The sequence below is a fragment of the Epargyreus clarus genome, unplaced genomic scaffold (assembly GCF_041222505.1).
Source record: "Epargyreus clarus isolate Ecla_fem2 unplaced genomic scaffold, WU_Ecla_fem_2.2 ptg000015l, whole genome shotgun sequence".
Classification (NCBI taxonomy): domain Eukaryota; kingdom Metazoa; phylum Arthropoda; class Insecta; order Lepidoptera; family Hesperiidae; genus Epargyreus; species Epargyreus clarus.
The window spans coordinates 11,979,009-11,999,982 of record NW_027332223.1 but is presented as its reverse complement, the minus strand read 5'-3'; the positions used below and the strand labels follow the sequence as shown (position 1 = coordinate 11,999,982).

Below are 20,974 nucleotides of genomic sequence, written 5' to 3'. Positions count from 1 at the left end.
TCTCTGCACTTTTTCCTCGATTTCGTGTTTTTGCACCACTTAACTGCACATGTCGGTATTGTTCCGCGTAAATTACACCATGACAGCCATTAAATAGCTTCCTTCAATTACAAGGCGGTGAGATATCTATACTTATCTATGGAGTAATTGGTAAAATTTTGTTTGAAATTGTCATTGTTTTTTAGATTAATTGTAAAAGATTTGTTTGTTTGTTCTATATAAATAGTTAATCCATCACATTCATTGTATTATTGCTGCATTTTATGTATGTTTGTTTATGTGTTTGCACAATGAATAACCTATAATAAGTATGTATAAAACAAATTAAAGTATTGTGTAGAAAAGTTAACTATATAAAACTAATAAACTATGAAAAATGTACAACGTTCATTTAAATCGAATATAAATATTCTATTTTAAAAATAAAATAATAACAATTGAATAAGATTTTTTTATTATTATCAAATGAAATAGAACTATGGAACAGATCAGTATTTGATCTAAGTAAATTTTATTCGAAAGTAGTTTATAATGTAAGCAAATAATAAGAAAGAGTTACATGAATAGCTTCTACGGAACATGAGCCCGAGCAAACGGTGGTCCAGCGTGCGCTCGGGCTCCGTGTCGCGTCCGCTGCACCAGGACTCCACCGGCTCCGTGGTTGTTCCCGATGAAGGTAAGCAGACATTTTAGAAATCTATTTTTTTTATATAATATGGGAGTACCAGACGAGCATGTAGTCCACCTGATGGTAAGTGGCTACTGCCGCCAATAGACATCTGTAATCAACCCCAGATAGGATTAGATATTCCTACCTGAGGGCAGCCACAGATGCGCCGCTACCCCTGATGACTAGCTGGAATGCTTCGGAAAAGTATGTCTCCCTTACCACACCCTTCAAACCGGAACACAGCAGCGCTTAATGTTGCTGTTATGAGGCAGAAATAGGTGTAGCGGTAGTGCCGCCGGAGTCGAACCGAAAATGGTTCTACCACCTTCAAAATAGTACCCCTACAGTACCAATGTATACAAAATGTAGTCAATAGTGTAGTTTACTATCGCACTTACATATTAAATGAAAATGATTATCCGTGAATTTGCTGCACGCACAGACGTGCGTCTAGATAGTCTTCAAAATTGAGAATGGGTCTGTAATTGGTTTAATGTAGAACACCTGTCCTATTTCTATGCTTTCAAAGAAGCTTGCACTTAACCAGACGGTAAGTGGTCCCTGCCGCCTATTGAAATCTATGATCCATGTCTTTCCTGCAGCCACTCCAAGGTACTAAGATGACTGCCTGAGGTGCACAGTGTGCTTGTTCGCTACTTCAATTGTAAAAAAATTGTGCCGAATACCATTGCAGCGCTGTATAGTTTACTTCGCACCAAATAAATAATAATGTATGCTCTATTATAATGCCGCGATACTGAATCGAACAGCCGAATTGATTTACAAATGCGCTGATATAATGTCTTAAATCTATTCATGCTCATGTTTACGAATGCATTCAAAATTTTATTTCAATCGTAAAATTTTATGGTACAGAAAGATCTAATAAATACGTTATTCTATGTTACTAAGACGATTGCGTATTTATAACGATGTAGTACTTTGTATTCTGAATCTTACAGAATCTCTCATGGATATGGAGGAGCCCACCCTTATGGATGATATCCTTGCTGCCATTGTGGACTTCTTTCAAGTTCTAGTCAGGTATGTATATAGGAACTATAACCAAGCTATTAAAAACCAAACTAAACCATATGTTATCAATTAAATTTGCACTGTAGCGTGTATTCCCACTTATGGGGGAAGTTTCGCCCAGCTGCAGAACTGTAAAAAACAAGACAACAAATACAACCACATGTTCTTGGGTTGAATAGAAAGCTTGAAGCCAACTGTTAATAGCCAAAATATGTTTTGACCCCTGTGGAGTAGCGTTTACCATATCGATTTGACGCGTAGCGGATTACGGGTTCTATGCCTGGTTACACAGAAAAAGGGCTTGGGTCTGGGTGTTCGTGTATTCGTCTTTAAGTACCCATGTCGCAGTCCTAGCACGATTATGGGTTTAGAACTCTTTATTTTCTATAAAATATTTTTTATGATTGAAACAAACCCACGTGAGGTGTTTATCCTATGTTGTATTAAAAATACGAATGTGAATTTCTTTGTTTGTGATACTTTCACGCCATAACTAAATGACCGATTGTCTTGAAAAATTGATGAAATTCTACTCTTAAATATTTTTTAAAGATTACCCTATTTGTTTGATCAGGTCGTCATACATAGCGACAACGATAATAATGATGGCGTGGAGCATAATGTTCCACTCGTGGCTGACGTTCGTGTTCCTGATGTGGGCGAACGTGGTGTGGCTCTGCCAGGACCAGCGCTCCTTCATGCTGAAGACCAGCCCGGTGCTCGTCTGCTACGCGATGCTGCTGCTGCTCGCTCAGTACATATACGGGATGAATCTGTACGAGACAGAGCTGCCTTCTAATATTACGGTTGGTAATTTTGCGAATTCTTTTAGGGATTTTTATTTTTGCGAGTTAATATGTTAATAAACTGTATTTTAAGCTTTTTTACTCAATAATAAATTAATTTGAATTTTTGCATTAAACATTTCTTGAGACTTGTATTTCTCTTTATAGGAAGACCTTTTTATCGCTATAAATTCTTGGATAGTCCACCTTCGACTGGGTGATATCACAACTATTGTCCGCGCCAAACTGCTAGTCCGTTCTGAATTTAGAAGCGAGTCGCGTCGCAATAGCAACTTGTAGATATTAGCGGGAAGAATACAGCGCGGGTCCCCCGGCACCCGTCCACCGTCCGCTCTTGCCCATGGGCACCATAGTGTGCCTCACGTTACGGAGTATATGCTAACTAAACCTGCACGCAACAACTAAGCGGACTAAAAGTTCGGCGCGGCATAAGACCTGGGTCTACCACTAAAAACCTATTATAACTGTTGTGTAGGTGCACGGGGTGAACCTGAGCCAGATCGGCGTGGGGCGGCCGGAGGGCGAGGCGTGCGTGCCGCTGCTGATCAAGTCGCTGTTCACCTGCATGTTCTGGGTGACGCTGCGCCAGCGCGTGCAGGAGCTGCGCGCGCGCCGCCAGTCCGCCGCCGTCGCCGACATGGCCGCGCCGCTGCAGCTCACCGTCTCCACCGCCGCCAGCGGTATGTCATAAACGCGAAGTATCCGAATAAGTTGCCGAGCAGTCACGAATATGTGAACGCCGCGCACGAGTAAAGACGAAGACACAATTTTTGACGATTATGTAATCGATGCGTACGAATACAGACGATGCATAATCCGAATTTGCGCTGAAAAGAGTAGCTCCTCAGGGGAAGCGGCGTAGCTGTGGCCGACCTCAGGTAGAAATCTCGTCGTATCCGGGTTTGATTACAGATGCCCATGGGCGAAGTAGCCACTTACTATCAGTTAGACTGCATGCTCGTCTAGTACTCCTTTATTATTGAAAAAACCCGCGGAAAACGGACGAGCATAGGAGCAAGTACTGAATACAACTAAGTAGGTTCGTCGTTCATAGGCCTTTATACACTCATTTTACACAATCAAACACTTTAATAATAAAGTAAGATTTTTTTCATACTAAAAAAGGTGTGGTAGAAATGATTGTGCTATTATTTCCAAGGCGTTAGAAACCTTCGTAGTTTGATTCAAGGCACCACCCCACCACCTATAGTGCAGCGGAATGTTTTAATACGTTTTAATATAAATATTCTTATCATGTTCACAAGTAATTTAATTGTGTTCTCGACACACCTTATCATTACTGTAATTGGATCAACGTATCCATTCTACTTAAAAATGAATAATCAACCTCATCGTGAACTTAATACTCACGGTTCTACTTTTTGAATGAAACATCCTAAACTCATGTAAGGTTATATGTGGTCTTTAGTTTTTTCAGAAATGTTAATAAAATGCGGACAATTTTTCTCATTTCACCAATAATTAGTATTTTTGAACTGCCAAAACCTTACGAGCAAATGAAAAATTCTCCTTTTTAAAAAATAATCCTCCTCCTTAATAATAATAATTTCTCCTCCTTAAAAACATAATTTCTTCGTGAGTATTTGGCAGTTCGAACTACTAATTTCTAATATTATTCGTAACATTAGAAACAGTTTATTGATTATTGATATTATGTGGTTTTTAATGATGGAACAATTTGATTGACTCATATATTTATGCTTCCTCATATACATATATTATGTACAAATGAAACCGCAAATATGTCATCGGTCTAAATTGTAATTGTATTTGTATGTACACTTTAAATCAACTTAAATTTACTCTTAAAACTATAGGTATTTATAGTTAAATTAATTTACCTTAAAACTATAGGATTTTGTGGTTAAACTATATATTTCAAATATTTTTACTGAATGTAACAGGTCTGGCAAATGGTAACAAGTATTGCAATTATTACATCAGTTCTACTTCTTTAACTAGCGTATCACTCCAAAAATACTCTTTACCAATAATCCTTATCAACTATCTCCATTGCAATTCTCTCTTCTCTCTCACATCTTACTAATTTGCAAACTTTCTTTCGCCACTCTGTCTTTTTGTGACACATGTTTCACTCCTATGTCTCCTTCAATTTATATATTGCATTCAGTGCAATTTTAATAATAATTATTAAATAACAATTAGAATTTATACTTTTCCACAAAACACTTACGCTACAACTATGTACAATTCTTCCACAAGACTTTAAAACTATAGACATATTTAACTTTCTCTGTTATAAATTAGTTTTATCTTTGTAGATTCTAATCTAAATGAAAAATGTATGAATACATACATTTTTCAAAATCTCTGTCTAACTGTCATACTAAGTATTATTTTTACTTCTTGTGTCCAGTGGTGTAACTATAGGGTAACAAGTCTGGCAAAAAGCCACGGGCCCCCGGTATGAAGGCGGTATGAAGGCGCCCTCGGCCCTCTGGCCGAGGGCGCCTTCATACCTCTCTCCTCTCTAGGTTGCAAGCTCAGAAGTTATCGTAACAATATCTCTGAAATGTGTCTCTGAAAAAAAGTTCACCAGGACCAACGATCAGTACGTTCTCGTGAGCGTTTTTTTAGGGCTCCATCCAAGGAAATTGCCAGGGGCCCATACGGTATAGTTACGCCACTGCTTGTGTGACATTTACTATTACCGCCAAATCGCGTGTTAACTGTCACTGTATCTTCCCGTGTCACGATAACACCCCGTTCCCCGCAGTTCTGGAAGCGCAGCGCGAGGAGGAGAACCGTTCGCGGCTGCTGCGCGCGCTGGGCGAGCTGCTGCGCGCCGCGTGCGCCCGCTACTGGATCTACGTGGTCGTCATCATGCTGTTCGTCATCGGCGTCACCGGCGAGCGGATGACTATATTCAGGATCATCTATATGTTCCTGTTTCTGTCGTTTATACTCATGTTTCAGGTTAGTGGTTATTACAAAATTTGGCTTCTTACCTTGATTAGATTACTCGTATATTATTTATAAATTTAAGTGATGTCACTGTTGTCATACTACTTGTAATGTATTATCTGCTTTGGAGTAGTGTCTCTGATTTTAAAAGTGTTCTTTCCACTTTGGTTCTGAAGACAATCTGTGAACCATCTTTGATGTCCGAAATTTTAAAGGTGGTAGAACCCTCTGTGGTTCGACCCCAGCGGCACCGCCGCACCTATTTCTGCCTACTAACAAGAGTATTAAGCGCTGCTGTGTTCTGGTTTGAAGGGTGTGGTAAAGAAGATATATTTACCCGAGGTGCTCTGACCGTAGTCCTTAGGGGTAGCAACACAAATTATGATCAACCTCCAATCTCGAGTTGATTATAGATGTCCATGCACAGCAGTGGCCACATTTCCATAAGGACTGCATGCTATTTCAATACAAAATAGGAATCAACCTATTATTAAGCATTAATAAATAAACTTAGACACTGTATTCTACATTGTTTTATAAATTTTCAGATAAGTTGGTACTGGTGGCGGCGCTTGATGTACGTGTTCTGGATAACAGTGATTATATACTCGATGATAAATCTTATTCTCATATACATATACCAGTTCGACAATTTCGCCAACACTATAGAGGACTACCTTATGATTAACAAGGAATTGTAAGTATCTTCTTCTTTATATAATTAATTTATTAATTTTACATGTCATGGGTTTGGCTATAGCTTTGTTAATAGGGGTTGATTCAACTCTAAGTCGCCTTTGTTAGCGGTGCAGGATTGAAGGGGGATGGACTATCCCTTATATAGTTCGCTCCCTGCAAGCCAAGAGGTAGTCCGTCTCTCTAATCCCGCACCTTTTACATAGGCGATAAGAAAAGTATTAAAATTGAATGACACTTCTACGCTCCTCCGTACCTTTAAAACCTCCAAGCTCCTTTCTAGTATGCAGACATTGTCAAATTTAGATCTTTGGAAAGCAAACCATTTGACAGATTTAATATTCATATCGGGCTATTTTGTTGTTGATCTGAATACATATAGAGTACTTTCTTTTCAGACAACATGACCTAGGTCTAGAGCCGTACGAACAGGCTGACTTGTTTGTGAAATTGTTAACACCAACTCTGTTTCTAATTATAACTATTATGCAAGTACATTACTTCCATAAAGATTTCATGGCGTTATCTGATCCTAAGACAAGGTAAGTGTGATAAATAAAAACAAGTAGGTACAACAATTTATTTTGTTTATTTTTTACATTTATTACATTTTGGGTCAAAAATGTTTCATATAATTATGTCATGAAAATAAATATTGATTAATTTATTCTAATATAATTTGAGGATATTTTAAATGCTACGATTTTAAAACATGAATAATAAATATTCTAGGACGAATAGCGTAGCTAGGGAGGGAGAATCCAGCCGACCGAGTCAAGCTGGAGCGTCAACTATGAAAGATGATGTAAGTATTTAGGGTTTAAGTAAATTTAATATATTCGAACTACCAATGAATCTGTCCTTAAGAAGTAAGGAGGTTGGAAGGAATCTTAAGCAAATTAAAGGATTCTGCTCTTGTGTTCATTAATAGCAGTTTTATTTTTTACAGAGTGATCTTTCAGATTTAGCCACTTATCATACGGTTTATATTAAAAACACAAATTTGTAATGTTGTAGTTGCCTCAGTTACCGCTAGAAGAAGAACAACCACAGCCATTAGCAGGTGATGCGAGGAGCGATACTGAAGCGGATCATTCTTTAGAAACAACCTCCTTCAACACTGCCGCGAGGCGATCACTGTACAGGTGGGTATTAAAGTTATGAATAAATAAAAGCGATTTTGTATATCTAAACTAGTATTTATATTTTGTATTACTCCATTTAAAAAAAAACATTAATTGTTTAGTGTGGTAACTATTGTACATCGGTTGAGATCAAAATGGAGAGACCAAAAAGTTTAGTATTTTTTGTTTATATATATCGACGAGCTTTATTTTTATATAACATTTATTAACAAAGTAATCAATAGTTACGGTTCAAGAGATAGAGCCCCGTGACAGACGGACAGACAGCGGAAGCTTAGTAATAGGGTTCCATTTTTACACTGGGTACGGAACCCTAAAAATGGTCAACTTTCGACCAATCGAAATCTACTATGATTGGTGTAGTAACCATATGATATTGAATTTCGTTTACCAGACAAAAAGTAGCACTTACCCACTACTTATTGTATCGCAGGAAACCGTCCCGCAGCCGGTCGTACGCGGCGGCGAGCGGCACGGAGCGCTCGCGCGGCTCCGGGCGGGCGCTGCGGCCCGGCCTGCGCGCCGTCGCCGCGGCCGTGCGCGCGCGCCTCTCCACCGCAGCGGACTATGCCTTCGTCTATCTAGACATACACCTGCTCAAGATCATCTTTGTGGCGCTCATGCTGCTCTGCGTGCTCAATGTTAGTACATGCGATACAGCTGCGGTAAGCGCGATCGCAGCGTGTAATTAGGGGGGGGGGGGGCATAGGAAAAGCAGCAGTGACCCCTGACCCCTGTGACCCCCCCCTCCTGTGACCGCGCCTGAGCTACGATTATCTGACAATGCAGTGTTAGATTACAAATTTGTCGGCCTATAATAGAATATAGTCTCTCACCCTCATACACCCTTTAAAAAAACACTAATCGTACTAATCCGACAAATGAAAAAACAAACAGATACAATAGAATTACCGAAGGTCTACTGATCATAGATTTTAAGATAAAAAAAGAAATTAAATTAACATTAACTGCATAAGAGCATTGAAAAATACAATTTTAAGCAAGTACTATAATATGTCTAAAAATACTTAATTTTTGTCCATGTCGTTCATATTAAAATATATTAATAATGATTGAAATATTATAGTTATATCTAAAAGATGTTTTAAAATTATTATTTTATTATTGTGAAACATTTGTTTTTATCATAAATAATTATAATATGATGAAATGAAAAACATATTTTCAGGTATGCGCTATGCACGTTCCAATAATGTTGATAATATCACCTGCATTACTCCTGGACGCGCGGAAACAAAGGTTCTGTGTTCTGCTGATTTCGACACTCATTAGCGTGTATTTCATGGCCAAGATGGTGTATCAGATCCAATACATTCAACATTCCTTCTTTGAAGTTAATTGTACAACGGTAAGTTTTAATTTATCAATGAAATATATCAATTAATACATTTATATAATATTTAGAATAATAACTTTAAAAACTAGGGAGCAATGAACATATTGCATTACAATTATCTCAAAGAATTTAACACTTAATCTATTAGTCAACGTTAATCCGTGAATATTTTTGAGATAGTTCATAGTAAAACTGTCGTGAATTTATAATAGTATTAACCTTGTCTTTCATGTATAGCTTTATAACTATACATGAAACATATACATACATACATACATATATTTATAAGTGCGAGTGAAACCGTGTATCACAGCTAGAACACTAAAATTCGCCGCATCACAATAATTCATACTTCCATCTTTATTTGTATCGTAATTGGCTGCAACAAAATAACATAAACTTCCAATTTTATTTGTATCACAAAAACAAACATCGAACAATAGTAATTGTTGTAAAAACATTGTGTACAGGTGGACGCAAACAACACAATAAACGTGACGACGTTCAACAATGCGGAGTGGGTCGGCTTCCAGAAGACCTCGCGCGACCGCCCGCTGGTCGTCATACTGAAGGGGTACATCGGCCTCATCGCCGTCTTCACCTTCTACTCCCTGGTCACGTACAGGCAACAGACTATCAGGTTCGTAGCATAGGTTTAATGTAATATAATAAGGCATCAGGTTTAATGTTTAATTTAATAACTATTAAATAAGAAATAATTTATAACAAGAATGCTTCAAGCGTTGACGTTTTTTGTATATTATATTGATAGGGTTTTTTTTAACGCGGGTGAAACCACCGGGCGCCGCTAGCAACAATATATCAATAATGCTTCAAGCTGATGATAGTAACTACCCAGTAGTTACAAGAATAATTATTAGATAAGTATCTAAAATTACAGATAAGACTTGTATATATTTATGAAGTATATTAACTACACCAAAGAAATATCTTCATTTTATATTTCATTAATTTACATTGCATCAATGTCTATTTTCAGTGTTTTTAAAGTATTCAGCGTGTGAGTTTTTCTTTAATATATTTCAGTATGATCATCTGTACACAGTTAACGAATGATTAGGAATAGACCTATTAATGTAGATTTTGTCTATTCAGACGTATAAATTGGACTTTGAATTGGAATTTGTCCGTATACTATATTTATTTATAGTTTGAATACTATATTGTTCCTAGGTTGTGTCATTTTGTTTAACTTGTTGCAGAGATTTGGGGTTGTTGCCAAGAAGCAAGGAGAAGTTAATGTTCCCTGACGTCACACGAAAAGATGCCGATAAGGATTTAACCACGTGCATCAAATATCTCGTGAACTACGGCTTTTACAAATTTGGTGTTGAGGTATATAACTTAAAAGTTTTATTTATCTAGGATATTTTTAGGAAAAAAATAGTCCATCCCTATGATAACTTGTATGGGAAAAGTATATTAGGATTTTTTTTTATTTTAATATTCATTTACAACATTTTTTTGCTTTAAAAAAGTACCTAAATTCCATTGAGCTTGCCTTTTGTATCAATAAGTCACCAACGTTATAATAGGGTAAATATTGCCCATATTGGAACATAAAAAAATAATACCAGACCATCAGTTTGGTTTTAGAAAAAATCACTCCACAATTGATCAGATTCATAGAATTACCAATACAATAGAGAAATCATTAGAAGAGAAGAAAGTCTGCTCCGCAGTATTCTTAGATGTAGCGCAAGCCTTCGATAAAGTCTGGCATGAAGGTTTGATATTAAAGTTAAGAGAAATGCTACCAAAACAATTCTCAGAAATTTTAATATCCTATATTTCAAATAGAGCTTTCCGAGTGAGACAAGGAGAAGCATACTCCGACCTCAAGCAAATAAAAGCTGGAGTACCACAAGGCAGTGTATTGGGGCCGGTCCTGTACCTCTTATACACCTGTGACATTCCAGAAACAGAAAACAACATCTTTGCAACTTTTGCGGATGATACTGCAATCTTAGCTGTTGGGAATGATCACGCTGAAGCAGCGGAGAAATGCCAATTAGCTATCAACAGAGTAGTTAACTGGACGAAAAAGTGGCGAATGAAGCTCAATGAAAGCAAATCAGTGCACGTCGACTTTACAAATAGGCATAATAACTATCAACCTATATATATAAATACTACACCCATACCATACGCAAATACAGCCAAATATCTTGGCATGACTCTTGATGCAAAGCTGCGCTGGAAAGCTCACGTCAAGAAAAAACGGGATGAGCTAGAGCTAAAATATAGAGCTATGTATTGGCTGCTTGGGAAACATTCCTCGCTGTCTACATACAATAAGGTATTATTATACAAACAAGTCCTAATGCCAGTATGGACATATGGTATTCAACTCTGGGGCTGTACCAAAAAAAGTAATGCAGAAATTATTCAAAGATTTCAAAATAAAGTACTTAGGGGTATTGCAAATGCACCTTGGTATGTAAGAAATGAAGATCTACATCGGGACCTTAAAGTAGACCTTGTCAAAAAAGTAATTAATACGTATGCCGAAGGTCATCAAAAAAGACTTCATCATCACGTTAATATCGAGGCTATCCAGCTCCTCGATACAACGGACCTAGTGAGAAGACTTAAACGGACTAAACCCTTTGAGCTTGTGACATGACACAGTGTAGTGTTAGTGAAATAGTGATAAGTGAACATTATAGAACACAAGAACAATGTGTCTACTCCCTTATGTGTTAAAACAAAGAAGTGCAGTGTCAGAGGACGCCACCTTCATTATATGATTATTTAGCAGTGTAAGTTAGCGTAGAATTACTCATTAGTCATAAATTAGGCTAGATCGTAATTAATATAAAGTACCTATTAGTCACTTGGTACTTTATACAAACAAAAAAAAAAAAAAAAAAAAAATTACAACATTTTTTTGCTTTAAAAAAGTACCTAAATTCCATTGAGCTTGCCTTTTGTATCAATAAGTCACCAACGTTATAATAGGGTAAATGAAACATGATTATAGTAAGGATATAAGGGCCCATGTACCTTGCATTGTGACATCACGCCGGAAAATATGACGCACAATCGAGGCCCATGCATAGTTTGCGCCAAACTGCTAGTCCACTCTGAAGTTGTTGCGAGCAGGTGTAGTCATAAAATTTACTATGGCGACGCGATTCATTTCTATAATCAGAGCGGACTAGTAGTTTTACGTGGACTATACCAGAGTCAACGTTGTAATAGGGTATGGGCTCTTACATAAAACTGCGATGCGACGCGATGCGAATTCGCAACGCAGAAAATTGCGACACGAATTGCTGCGATGCGATATCATGCGGCATAGCGTCTCCCAGGGTGACCATTCTTTCGACAACCGTCAACCGTACGGAACGTATTTTGAAAATTAGTCGTGACATGAATCGTAAAAAGAAGTGTGCACTTTTGTTATTGCTTAAGAGATACAGGAAAGAGTAACAAAGAAAATTTTGGGATCATCCATTTATCTAATTCATATATAATTTTTTTTATATTTAGTTTCCCAAAGAACAGGGCGCTCCTCAATCAGTAATATAAAAAAGTCAACGACGTACTTTGTAATTTTTTTACATTAAAGTATACGTCTTCCCACCCAACAAATACAGGTCTGTACGTCTTCCCCACGTGCTGTCCCAGAACGATCTAAAAATAGCGTCAACAAGTGTGACGATACATCGCAGGAATGTTCGATGCGAATTAATTCGCAAGTTCTTGCGATGCGTCGAGGGAGCTCGCAGATTTTTACGATGCGACGTCGCATCACAGTTTTGTGTACGAGCACTAAATTTGTACTTTAGTAACATGATTATAGTGATAGGGGTTATCTCGGCTCATATACCTTGCGCCACGCTGTGACGTCACGGCGCAGCGTACGACGCTCCTGTTCGTTCGTGACGTAGCTATAGATGCACATTTGAGGCCCATTTAGGACGCAACAGGCTGTGACGTCACGGCGCAGCGTACGACGCTTCCGTTCGTTCGTGACGTAGCTATAAATGCACATTTGAGGCCCACTTAGGACGCAACAGGCGGTGACGTCACGCCGCCGCATGCGACACTCGTTCGTCCGTGACTTAGCTACATTCGTGCGCAGATAACGCTGATCTGCCTGATGGGCGTGATCGGGTCGCGCATGGACGCGTACGCGGTGGTGTACGCGGGCTGGCTGCTGGCGCTGGTGGCGGCGCGGCGCGCGCGGCTGGCGCGGCTGTGGCCCGCCTTCGCCGCCTGCCTCACCGCGCTGCTGCCCGCGCAGTACATGCTCGCGGTCGGTGTCATGCCGCAGTTCTGTGTGCGCTACCCCTGGACGGGGGAGGATCAGGTACTGTCTGCTGTTGTGTAGTGGTGAGGTACTTCATGTATGGTGTATGGACACAAGGACGTCACCACGTTTAAGCACAATCGCACCGATTGTGCTTAAAAATGTCTAAGAGAACATAGGAACAAAACGATAAATATACCAAATTAAATGAGACTTAAACTAGTCTAACGTTAGAAATTAATTATCACTTGCTTAAACGGTGAAGGCAAACATCATGAGGAAACCTGCATACCTGAGTGATTTATAAAAAAAATATCTTAAACTTATGTGAAGTCTACCAATACGCACTTGGCCAGCGCGGTGGACTATGACCTAATCCTTCTCATTCTGAGAGGAGACCCGTGCCCAGCAGTGGGACAGTAATGGGTTGATGATGATGATGATGAAACTAGTCTAAAAATAGTGTGTTATTTGAATTTTCTTTAAATTTTGCTTCAACTTGTAGCGACTTCCAGCGGGAAGTCGAGTAGCGACTCGTCAAGAGATGGCGCTGCTGAATCACGCTATAGAAGTTTTCTAAAGATCTTGCATCATTGCTTGATCTTGACAAACTCCGAACTGAGACTGGCGGAGCACGGCCGCTCCCTGGGCATGATCACCTAGCCCGGCGGGAGATCTCCCTTTGCTAAAAACTTATATTTTCGATCTAATTCTAATAATCCGTCTTTAATTAACTCTATATAATGTCAAAAATGAGTTGAACAGAAATAGTATATCGAATAAAACTATAGCATTTATACATGGCATAATTCCAGCAAATGAAGCACATCCGCACGTGGCTGTTCCTGCCGTACGCGACGGAGCCGCCGCACGCGTCGAAGCTGATCTTCGACTTCTTCCTGCTGCTGTTCGCGGCGCGCCAGCTGCGCGTGTTCCGCCTGGAGCGAGCGAAGGGAGAGTCCTACCCTGGGGGTTGTAATGCTGAGAATATTGCCTCTGATTGGGAAACGCATAGCTTTGTCAATCCCGTGCCTGACTTCCTAGGAAACGTTAGGTATAATATTGCAAACATTTTTTATAATTTTTTTTATGAGGTTCAAACAGCGAATGACGCTGCAGACCGCCTGATGGTAAGAGGTCACTGCCACCCATGAACATCTGTAACACGACAGCACGTGGCTGTTCCTGTCATACGCTATGGAGCTGGTACTCCACTTCTTGCTGCTGCTGTGCGCAGCGCGCAAGCTGAGCGTGTTCCGCTTGGAGCGCGCGAGGGGAGCATCCTACCCTGGGGGTTATTGCCGCTGACTGGGAGACGCATAGCTTTGTCAATGCCGTGCTAGATTTCCTGGGAAACGCCAGGAAAAATATTGCAATTTTTTAATTAATTTAAAGTGGCAAACAAGGACGCACTGTGCCTGACGTAAGTGGTCATGCCGTGGACATCTGCAACACGTCTGCACGTGGCTCTTCCTGTCGTATGTAAAGGAGTCGATGTTTGACTTTTTCCTACTTCTCCTGAGCGAGTACGTTGTGCCGTCTAACTGGGAGGTTGCATAGCTGAGAATATTGCTGCTGTATGGGAGACACATAGCTTTGTCAATCCCGTGCCTGACTTCCTGGTATACATCACGTACATACTCGTATACTTCTACGGAAATGGTACGGAATCGACTAAAATATAATATTGTTGTTATCACTGTGATTTTTCTTCCAGCTCTTGGCTAGACGTGATTAAGCGTATGATATTCCTGGGCATGCTGTGGGTGACGCTGGCCATAATGTTCATGACGGGCACGAACAGGGTCAACCTGTTCTCGATGGGCTACCTCATCGGCTCGTTCATATTCCTCTGGCAGGGCACTGACTTCTACCTTCGTCCTAAAGAAGCCATATTACAATGGTAAAATTTTATTTCTTTATTAGTAGTAACTATATTTTTTATTATTTTTAGAACTATAGGATATATCAATTATTTTGGCATATTTTTTACACCAGGATTAGTTTATTTTTCAATTTCCATTCGTGCAGCTTAAAAACCTTATTTCTAGTTAGTAATGTTCGCGTATAAAATTTATTTGAAACAATTTCTAATTTATTCCATACAAAACGACTTCGTAGTTTTTGGCTTGGAATTATACAAATAAACAGATAACTAACATAACAGATGACTTATTAGTAATTTTTAAATTAAAGGAACAAGTCTTAATAATTAAAAAAGTATTGAAGTATGCTTCACGTGTTGATATTTTTGAAAAAACAATTAAATCATAACTCTGATACGTAACCAGGTGGTCGTGGCTGCTCCGCTACAACGTGTCGGTGGTGGTGGTGAAGACGCTGCTGCAGATCCCGGGCTGCATCTTCAGCGCCACCATGCAGGAGCACGCGTGCTGGCTGGTCCAGCTGCTGGGCATCGGCTGCGTGGACAAGTTCGCTGGCGGGAACATTGCCAGGTTCCTCAAGATGCACTATGATAAGGTACAATTGGTGTTTACTTTGAACGGGTTTGTATGTTAAGAACTCGCCTCCATGTCTTAATAGTGGGAATACCATAGTCCATAACGTTTACCTAGTTTGGTTATAAGATTAAAAGTCTGAAGGTTATAATTAGCTATCAATCTTTCTAATACTTCCTTGTTTTTAGGATTCCGTGTGTTCAGTCCCGCAAGAAGACATAGGACTTGCGTGGGATGGCGTTTGTTTCGCTTTCCTAATACTGCAAAGGAGATTATTCCACAGCTACTACTTCTATAGGGTAATCGATGAAAGTAAAGCCACCACTGTGTTGGCTTCCAGGTAATATAATTAATTATAATATATAATTTCTGTATTTTTTAGGAACAACTAATTGAAAGGTATAAAGTACGTATATTTTTTTTTCTTCATTATAGAGGTGCAGAATTAATAGAGGAACTTCGACAGAAGCAAATGCAGGTGCAAGAGGAACAGGAAGTAAGGATTTTGGAAAAGATAAAAGTTAAGATGGAAAGGATAAAGGCAAACCAAAAGAAGATCCAGGGTGCTATGTCCAAGGAACCGAGGCATCATGACGCCGGTAAGCATTCCTACATGAGTCCTTTTTGTTTATTTAGTATTTTTTTTACAACAGTGTTATATGAGTATGTATAAGGATCATTGTGTCAGAAATAGAAATTATTATTAATTAAAAGATTGTATGTGAAAAATTGGTAATAAAAGTTTATTGGACGACATTCCCTCGCTGCTTACGATAACAATAGAAGAGGAAGAGGAAGAGGAGGAGGTGACTCAGCCGGGCGAGTCGGAGCGGGTGCCGCTCGTGCGCGGCGACTCGGACGCCTCGGGCCGCGGCTACCACACGCCCGACAGCCCCGCCTCGCAGCGCGGCTTCCACACGCCGCTCAGCGAGGCCTCCGCCGCCTCCTCCCCCGCGCGCTCCCCGCGCTCCCCGCGCCCGCCCGCCTCGCTGCCCCTCCCCGCGCCCGCCGCCCCCGCCGCGCCGCCCTCCCCCTCCTCCGCCCTCATGACGGTCTCCCTCGACGCGTACCTCGAGCCGCGGCGGATCTCATTCGAGTCGCCGCCGTCGTCGGAGCTGCTGCCGCGCGCGCAGAGCCCCGAGGAGTCGTACCCGGTGTTCTCGCCGCCGCCCATCCGCCGCCGCCACACGGTGGCCAGCCCCAGCATCCTGCAGCGCACCTCCATCATATCGCAGTCGAGCCGCGCCGAACCGAACTCGCATCACACTTGTAACTACTCTCGGAAGATATTGCCGTTTGTCGCTACGTAGGTCTTAATATTTTCAGGTGTTGAGCGAATACGAACGAAAATCTCAGTTACTGAACATGTTCGGATTTCAATCCTTAAAATGTTAAGACTTATCGATATATATCACAAAAACAATAAATACACTGTGTGTTCCACTTTTGTATATAATGTAAAGCAATATTTCTCGATTATTGTGTGTAATATTTGTATTTTTATATTTATTAGGAAGTGAAACTGATTCTACCACTAGACCTCGGGTGTTCACGAAGAGACATGAAGGTATAGTCGATATTACATAGGAGGTGTCGGCGCATTAATTCAAATTACATTCCATTATAGGTCATGGAAATACATTAAATAATTTAATTAACAGTTATGTATTCAGTTAAGAATGAATAATAGGTAATGGACTGAAGCATTCTTAAGCATCAAATACTATTTTTCTTGTAACAAGTCCTTCAAGATTTAACGAAGTACGGTTTACGTGAACGTCAATTAATGTCGAGTATGTGCTTAAGTGAATAACTATGAAGTATTCGTCTCTGGTGATTGCTCGCCGCTAACCGCGTCGACTGCGAGTCCTATGTCGGTGGCCATGAGCTAATTCCCCCAAGCTTTTTCTGGTGTGAGAGTGGTGTTGAGCTGTGCCTTTGTTTGTAGCGCGCGACAGGCCGCCGTACAAGCCGCCCGCCAGCCATCAGAAGGGTAACGTTCTCCCAAAACATTCGCGCGCCTAACATTCGTATTACTAACGCATCGGTGGCTTTCGATTTTGGTACATAGGCAAGTTGGTCGCAAGTGTTGGCGGGGTCTGTCTTATTCGTGTTGTTCGTGATCGATTCGCAGAATGTAAATGTTTTGTAAATAAAATTTTTCTCGTTTTCTCTGTTACAAAATCTAAGACAGAATGCGCCCATGCACCTGATCGTTGTTTTGTTTTTGCATGGAAATTCGCTTTTAGTACCGCTTGCATGTTTTCCTGCATGAAATTTTGTGAATTGTGTTCTGTTTTAATCACTTACAATGTTTTATTAAGATATAAATAGAAATTTTCTTTTGTACTCATTATTATCTTAATTTTATGTGTATTTTTACTATAATGTTTAAGTGCCTAAATTTTTATTTTGTACATATTTAGTATATCGTATCAATAACTTAGCTCACATAATTGGCTAAATAAGTCTTGCATGCGATTTAATTTGAAAAAAAAGGCAATAAATATGAAAATGTGATATGAAAAGCGAAAAAATATGTAATAACAATAAATTCATGCTAAAATTTGAAAATCATAAGTCTTTATAGGGAGAAAAAGTAATTATTTTATAAAAACATCATCTTTATTCGTTTTTCAAACTGGCATAATTAAAAACACGTCGTTATCTACAACGACTAAACTTAACTAACTAAATTAAACAACTAGTACTCTTTGTATTTATATGAATCAGTTTTAATTAAATTTACTATCTTTTTACATTAATCATATTCTATGGAAGAAATAAGCTATAACGACGTTCACTGCACGCTTTCGACACGTGTGTATTGAGAGCTGTTATTTTAATATATTGTTTTATATACAGCGGTCCGGTCTGGAGATTACTACATGTTCGACGAATTCGACGACACGGATGTTCATATGAAAGAGGACGAATCCAGTTCTGACGAAGATGCTCCAAAAGAAATGGGTTTCGGGAAGGTAAGTAAAATTATTATTGCAGATTACTTGGTTATTTGTATGGTGACGAGTAAGATTCAGACATTTGATAGTGGTGAAGGTAGCATGGGCTCTTGTCAAAATGAGCTGAGGGCATGCTGGACTGTATTATATGGAATCAGTATAGTACCTTTTTGGATTGGAATGTTGTAAATGTCCCCATACAATTTCGCATGTTGCGTCCTTAAACAATGTCCTTATAAAAATGTGTGTTAGTCTTGAATGGATATAGAGGTAACATAGATTGATTTGCTGTATTTCGTCAATATGTAAAAGTCGAAGTAAGCTTAAGGTGACTAACAAAAATGCCTTCTGACAATAACCTTTGCACAGCCTTGTTCAATACCGTACGCGTTGTCTCTTTCTATCATATTATTATGATATAGTACTTTGAATGTGAAGCTTGGAAGTTAAACATTCATAAAGTTTATATATTCATATTATTATTATTATTTTGTTTAGGGTTGTTAAAACGGTAATGTATATTGTTCATTTATATTAATTAAGAAGGAAATTCAATAATTTGTTTAGTCTCCAAACGTAGGTAATAGATTATTTCCGGGTTTTCGGGTAGTACAATAAAATAGCATAGAAGGAGACAACGCGTATATACCGCGGTGTGCGCACGGGTATGGGCTCGGCTGCGCGGGTGTGGGGTGACGTGGGTAATGTGGGGTGACGCGGGGTGACGGTGTGTGTGGCGGCAGCTGCTGTCGACGGTGATCAAGACGGACCTGAAGCGCGCGGTGTCAATGCGGCGTGCGTCCGCGCCGGCGGCGCCCGCGCGACTGCCGCGACACCATTCACTCGGCGCCTACCCTGCTTATCCGGCGTCTTATGCGGAAGAGGTAACCACTCGCCAAACTTTATGGACACTGGTTAAATATGTTAACGCGTGAACTTATCTATGGTCGACGTCGTGGGACGCAGTGAGCGGTCACGACGTCGACGGCGACGAACTAAAACGTTCGTCATACATATAAGGAAAATATACGACATAACAAAATGTCTTTCTGGTAATACTATTAACAGAGCCGTAGCGCTCTATATGAATATTCTCTACCATCGCGCTCTTTGAGCCCACTGACAATCTAATGGGTCATGAAGTTTGGCGTAAGTTTTATACATTTATTACTATTATTTGGAACAAAATTATCATAGGTACTTTAATTTGCACCTTATCTGGTCACTTTTTAAATTCATTTTCAAGATTACGCGAAATATTCCAAGTACTGTTATTATTTAAATCGCAGTACAAACAAGTTATTTTTAATTTTTGGTTTTTAAATTATTATAGGTGCATGGTTATTATTATTAATTTTGTATCTGTATTATGGTATTTTGTGTTCAATCCTTAGCATGTAAATATATTTGGTGATCTATATGTTATTTTTGTATGCACGTGCTTACGCATTGCAAGTTTTATGTTGCAACTACGCTATTCTATGGTTCTATACACCAGGTCCTACAAGAAAGTGTTTTACTTACAATATTTGTTATTATAATTATGTAACCACATTTTGTATATAAATTTATGTTCTTACTTTTCGTGTTAAAATATTTCTCTAATTTATTTTTCACTTCTTTAATACAAATAAAAACTACGTATTTATCTTATTAGTTTTTATATGTATCTATTAAATTTATAGTATAATTTTTCATTCTGATAAATACAGGTTATGTACCAATTAAGTTGCCTTATTTTATCGTACCTATTTTTTAGCAGCATCATTGTGGCATTGTTTTAAAGTATTAATTTATGTTAATATCGTTAATCAACACTTTAGATTGTGCGTCAGATGCCATCACGAGCGGAGTCAGCTCGCGAGCGCGATACGCGGCCGCCGATGCTGGAGCAGGACCGAGATGGACCGCCGTCCGACCTAGATGACTATGCACCTGAGCCTGGTATGTGTAAATATTAATTTATATTAAATATAACAATATATTATTTATATAATCATATGGAGTAACAACGTCTTCTCTACTTACTGTCTCTTATTAAGATGAATTGATCAATCAAGGGATTCTCCTTTGTCTATTGTTATGGACCGCTCTATACGTTTCTCAAGTTCGAAGTTGTTATGTGAACATTAACATATTCTATGGGGATATACTAACATATAGGTATAAGGTGTAAGCCCGGCGCTTATTAAACGCCCCGTCGCCCCGCCCTAAAATAATTTCACATATTTCTTATATAGAAATATGCAAACTGCGTAGTAAAATGTAGCAATTTTCCAAGAGGTGACATTAAAGTTAACGATATCTATTCGTGCTGCTTAAACAAAACATATGAAATGACTATCTACTTACAGAAGGGGAGACATGGGTGGACAAAGTGAAGCGCTTCCTGGACACGGCGTGGGCGTTCATCTCCAGCTTTCTGGTGTCCCTCACGCGGCACATCATGAAGTACTCTCGGGACTACCGCTACGTCTCACGGACACTTTCCACCGAGAAGAAAATACTCAAGGTAACCTTGTTAATTTTCTTCATCATCATCATCACGGGCACGGGTCTCCTCTCAGAATGAGAAGGATTAGGCCATAGTCTACCGCGCTGGCCAAGTGCGTATTGGT

General features: G+C 39.4%; 1 protein-coding gene across 7 annotated transcripts in view; it reads left to right on the top strand.

The window, feature by feature from the left end:
* Piezo (piezo type mechanosensitive ion channel component) overlaps positions 1 to 20,974 on the top strand; it is a 67,331-nt gene that overhangs the window by 28,346 nt on the left and 18,011 nt on the right. For 2 of the 7 annotated variants that reach the window (XM_073080833.1, XM_073080830.1), the window contains 25 exons: positions 568 to 676; positions 1,633 to 1,714; positions 2,280 to 2,511; positions 2,987 to 3,191; positions 5,270 to 5,469; positions 6,006 to 6,154; positions 6,552 to 6,695; positions 6,886 to 6,958; positions 7,171 to 7,298; positions 7,732 to 7,939; positions 8,488 to 8,667; positions 9,126 to 9,295; positions 9,879 to 10,011; positions 12,767 to 12,994; positions 13,750 to 13,988; positions 14,652 to 14,837; positions 15,226 to 15,415; positions 15,582 to 15,733; positions 15,829 to 15,992; positions 16,907 to 16,960; positions 17,342 to 17,386; positions 18,259 to 18,374; positions 19,100 to 19,240; positions 20,180 to 20,300; positions 20,711 to 20,868. In XM_073080833.1, the coding sequence (XP_072936934.1) occupies positions 568 to 676; positions 1,633 to 1,714; positions 2,280 to 2,511; positions 2,987 to 3,191; positions 5,270 to 5,469; positions 6,006 to 6,154; positions 6,552 to 6,695; positions 6,886 to 6,958; positions 7,171 to 7,298; positions 7,732 to 7,939; positions 8,488 to 8,667; positions 9,126 to 9,295; positions 9,879 to 10,011; positions 12,767 to 12,994; positions 13,750 to 13,988; positions 14,652 to 14,837; positions 15,226 to 15,415; positions 15,582 to 15,733; positions 15,829 to 15,992; positions 16,907 to 16,960; positions 17,342 to 17,386; positions 18,259 to 18,374; positions 19,100 to 19,240; positions 20,180 to 20,300; positions 20,711 to 20,868 (3,807 nt within the window). The remainder of the gene's footprint in view (positions 1 to 567; positions 677 to 1,632; positions 1,715 to 2,279; positions 2,512 to 2,986; positions 3,192 to 5,269; positions 5,470 to 6,005; positions 6,155 to 6,551; positions 6,696 to 6,885; positions 6,959 to 7,170; positions 7,299 to 7,731; positions 7,940 to 8,487; positions 8,668 to 9,125; positions 9,296 to 9,878; positions 10,012 to 12,766; positions 12,995 to 13,749; positions 13,989 to 14,651; positions 14,838 to 15,225; positions 15,416 to 15,581; positions 15,734 to 15,828; positions 15,993 to 16,906; positions 16,961 to 17,341; positions 17,387 to 18,258; positions 18,375 to 19,099; positions 19,241 to 20,179; positions 20,301 to 20,710; positions 20,869 to 20,974) is intronic. The other 5 variants (XM_073080832.1, XM_073080831.1, XM_073080835.1 and 2 more) reach the window with 5 other exon arrangements.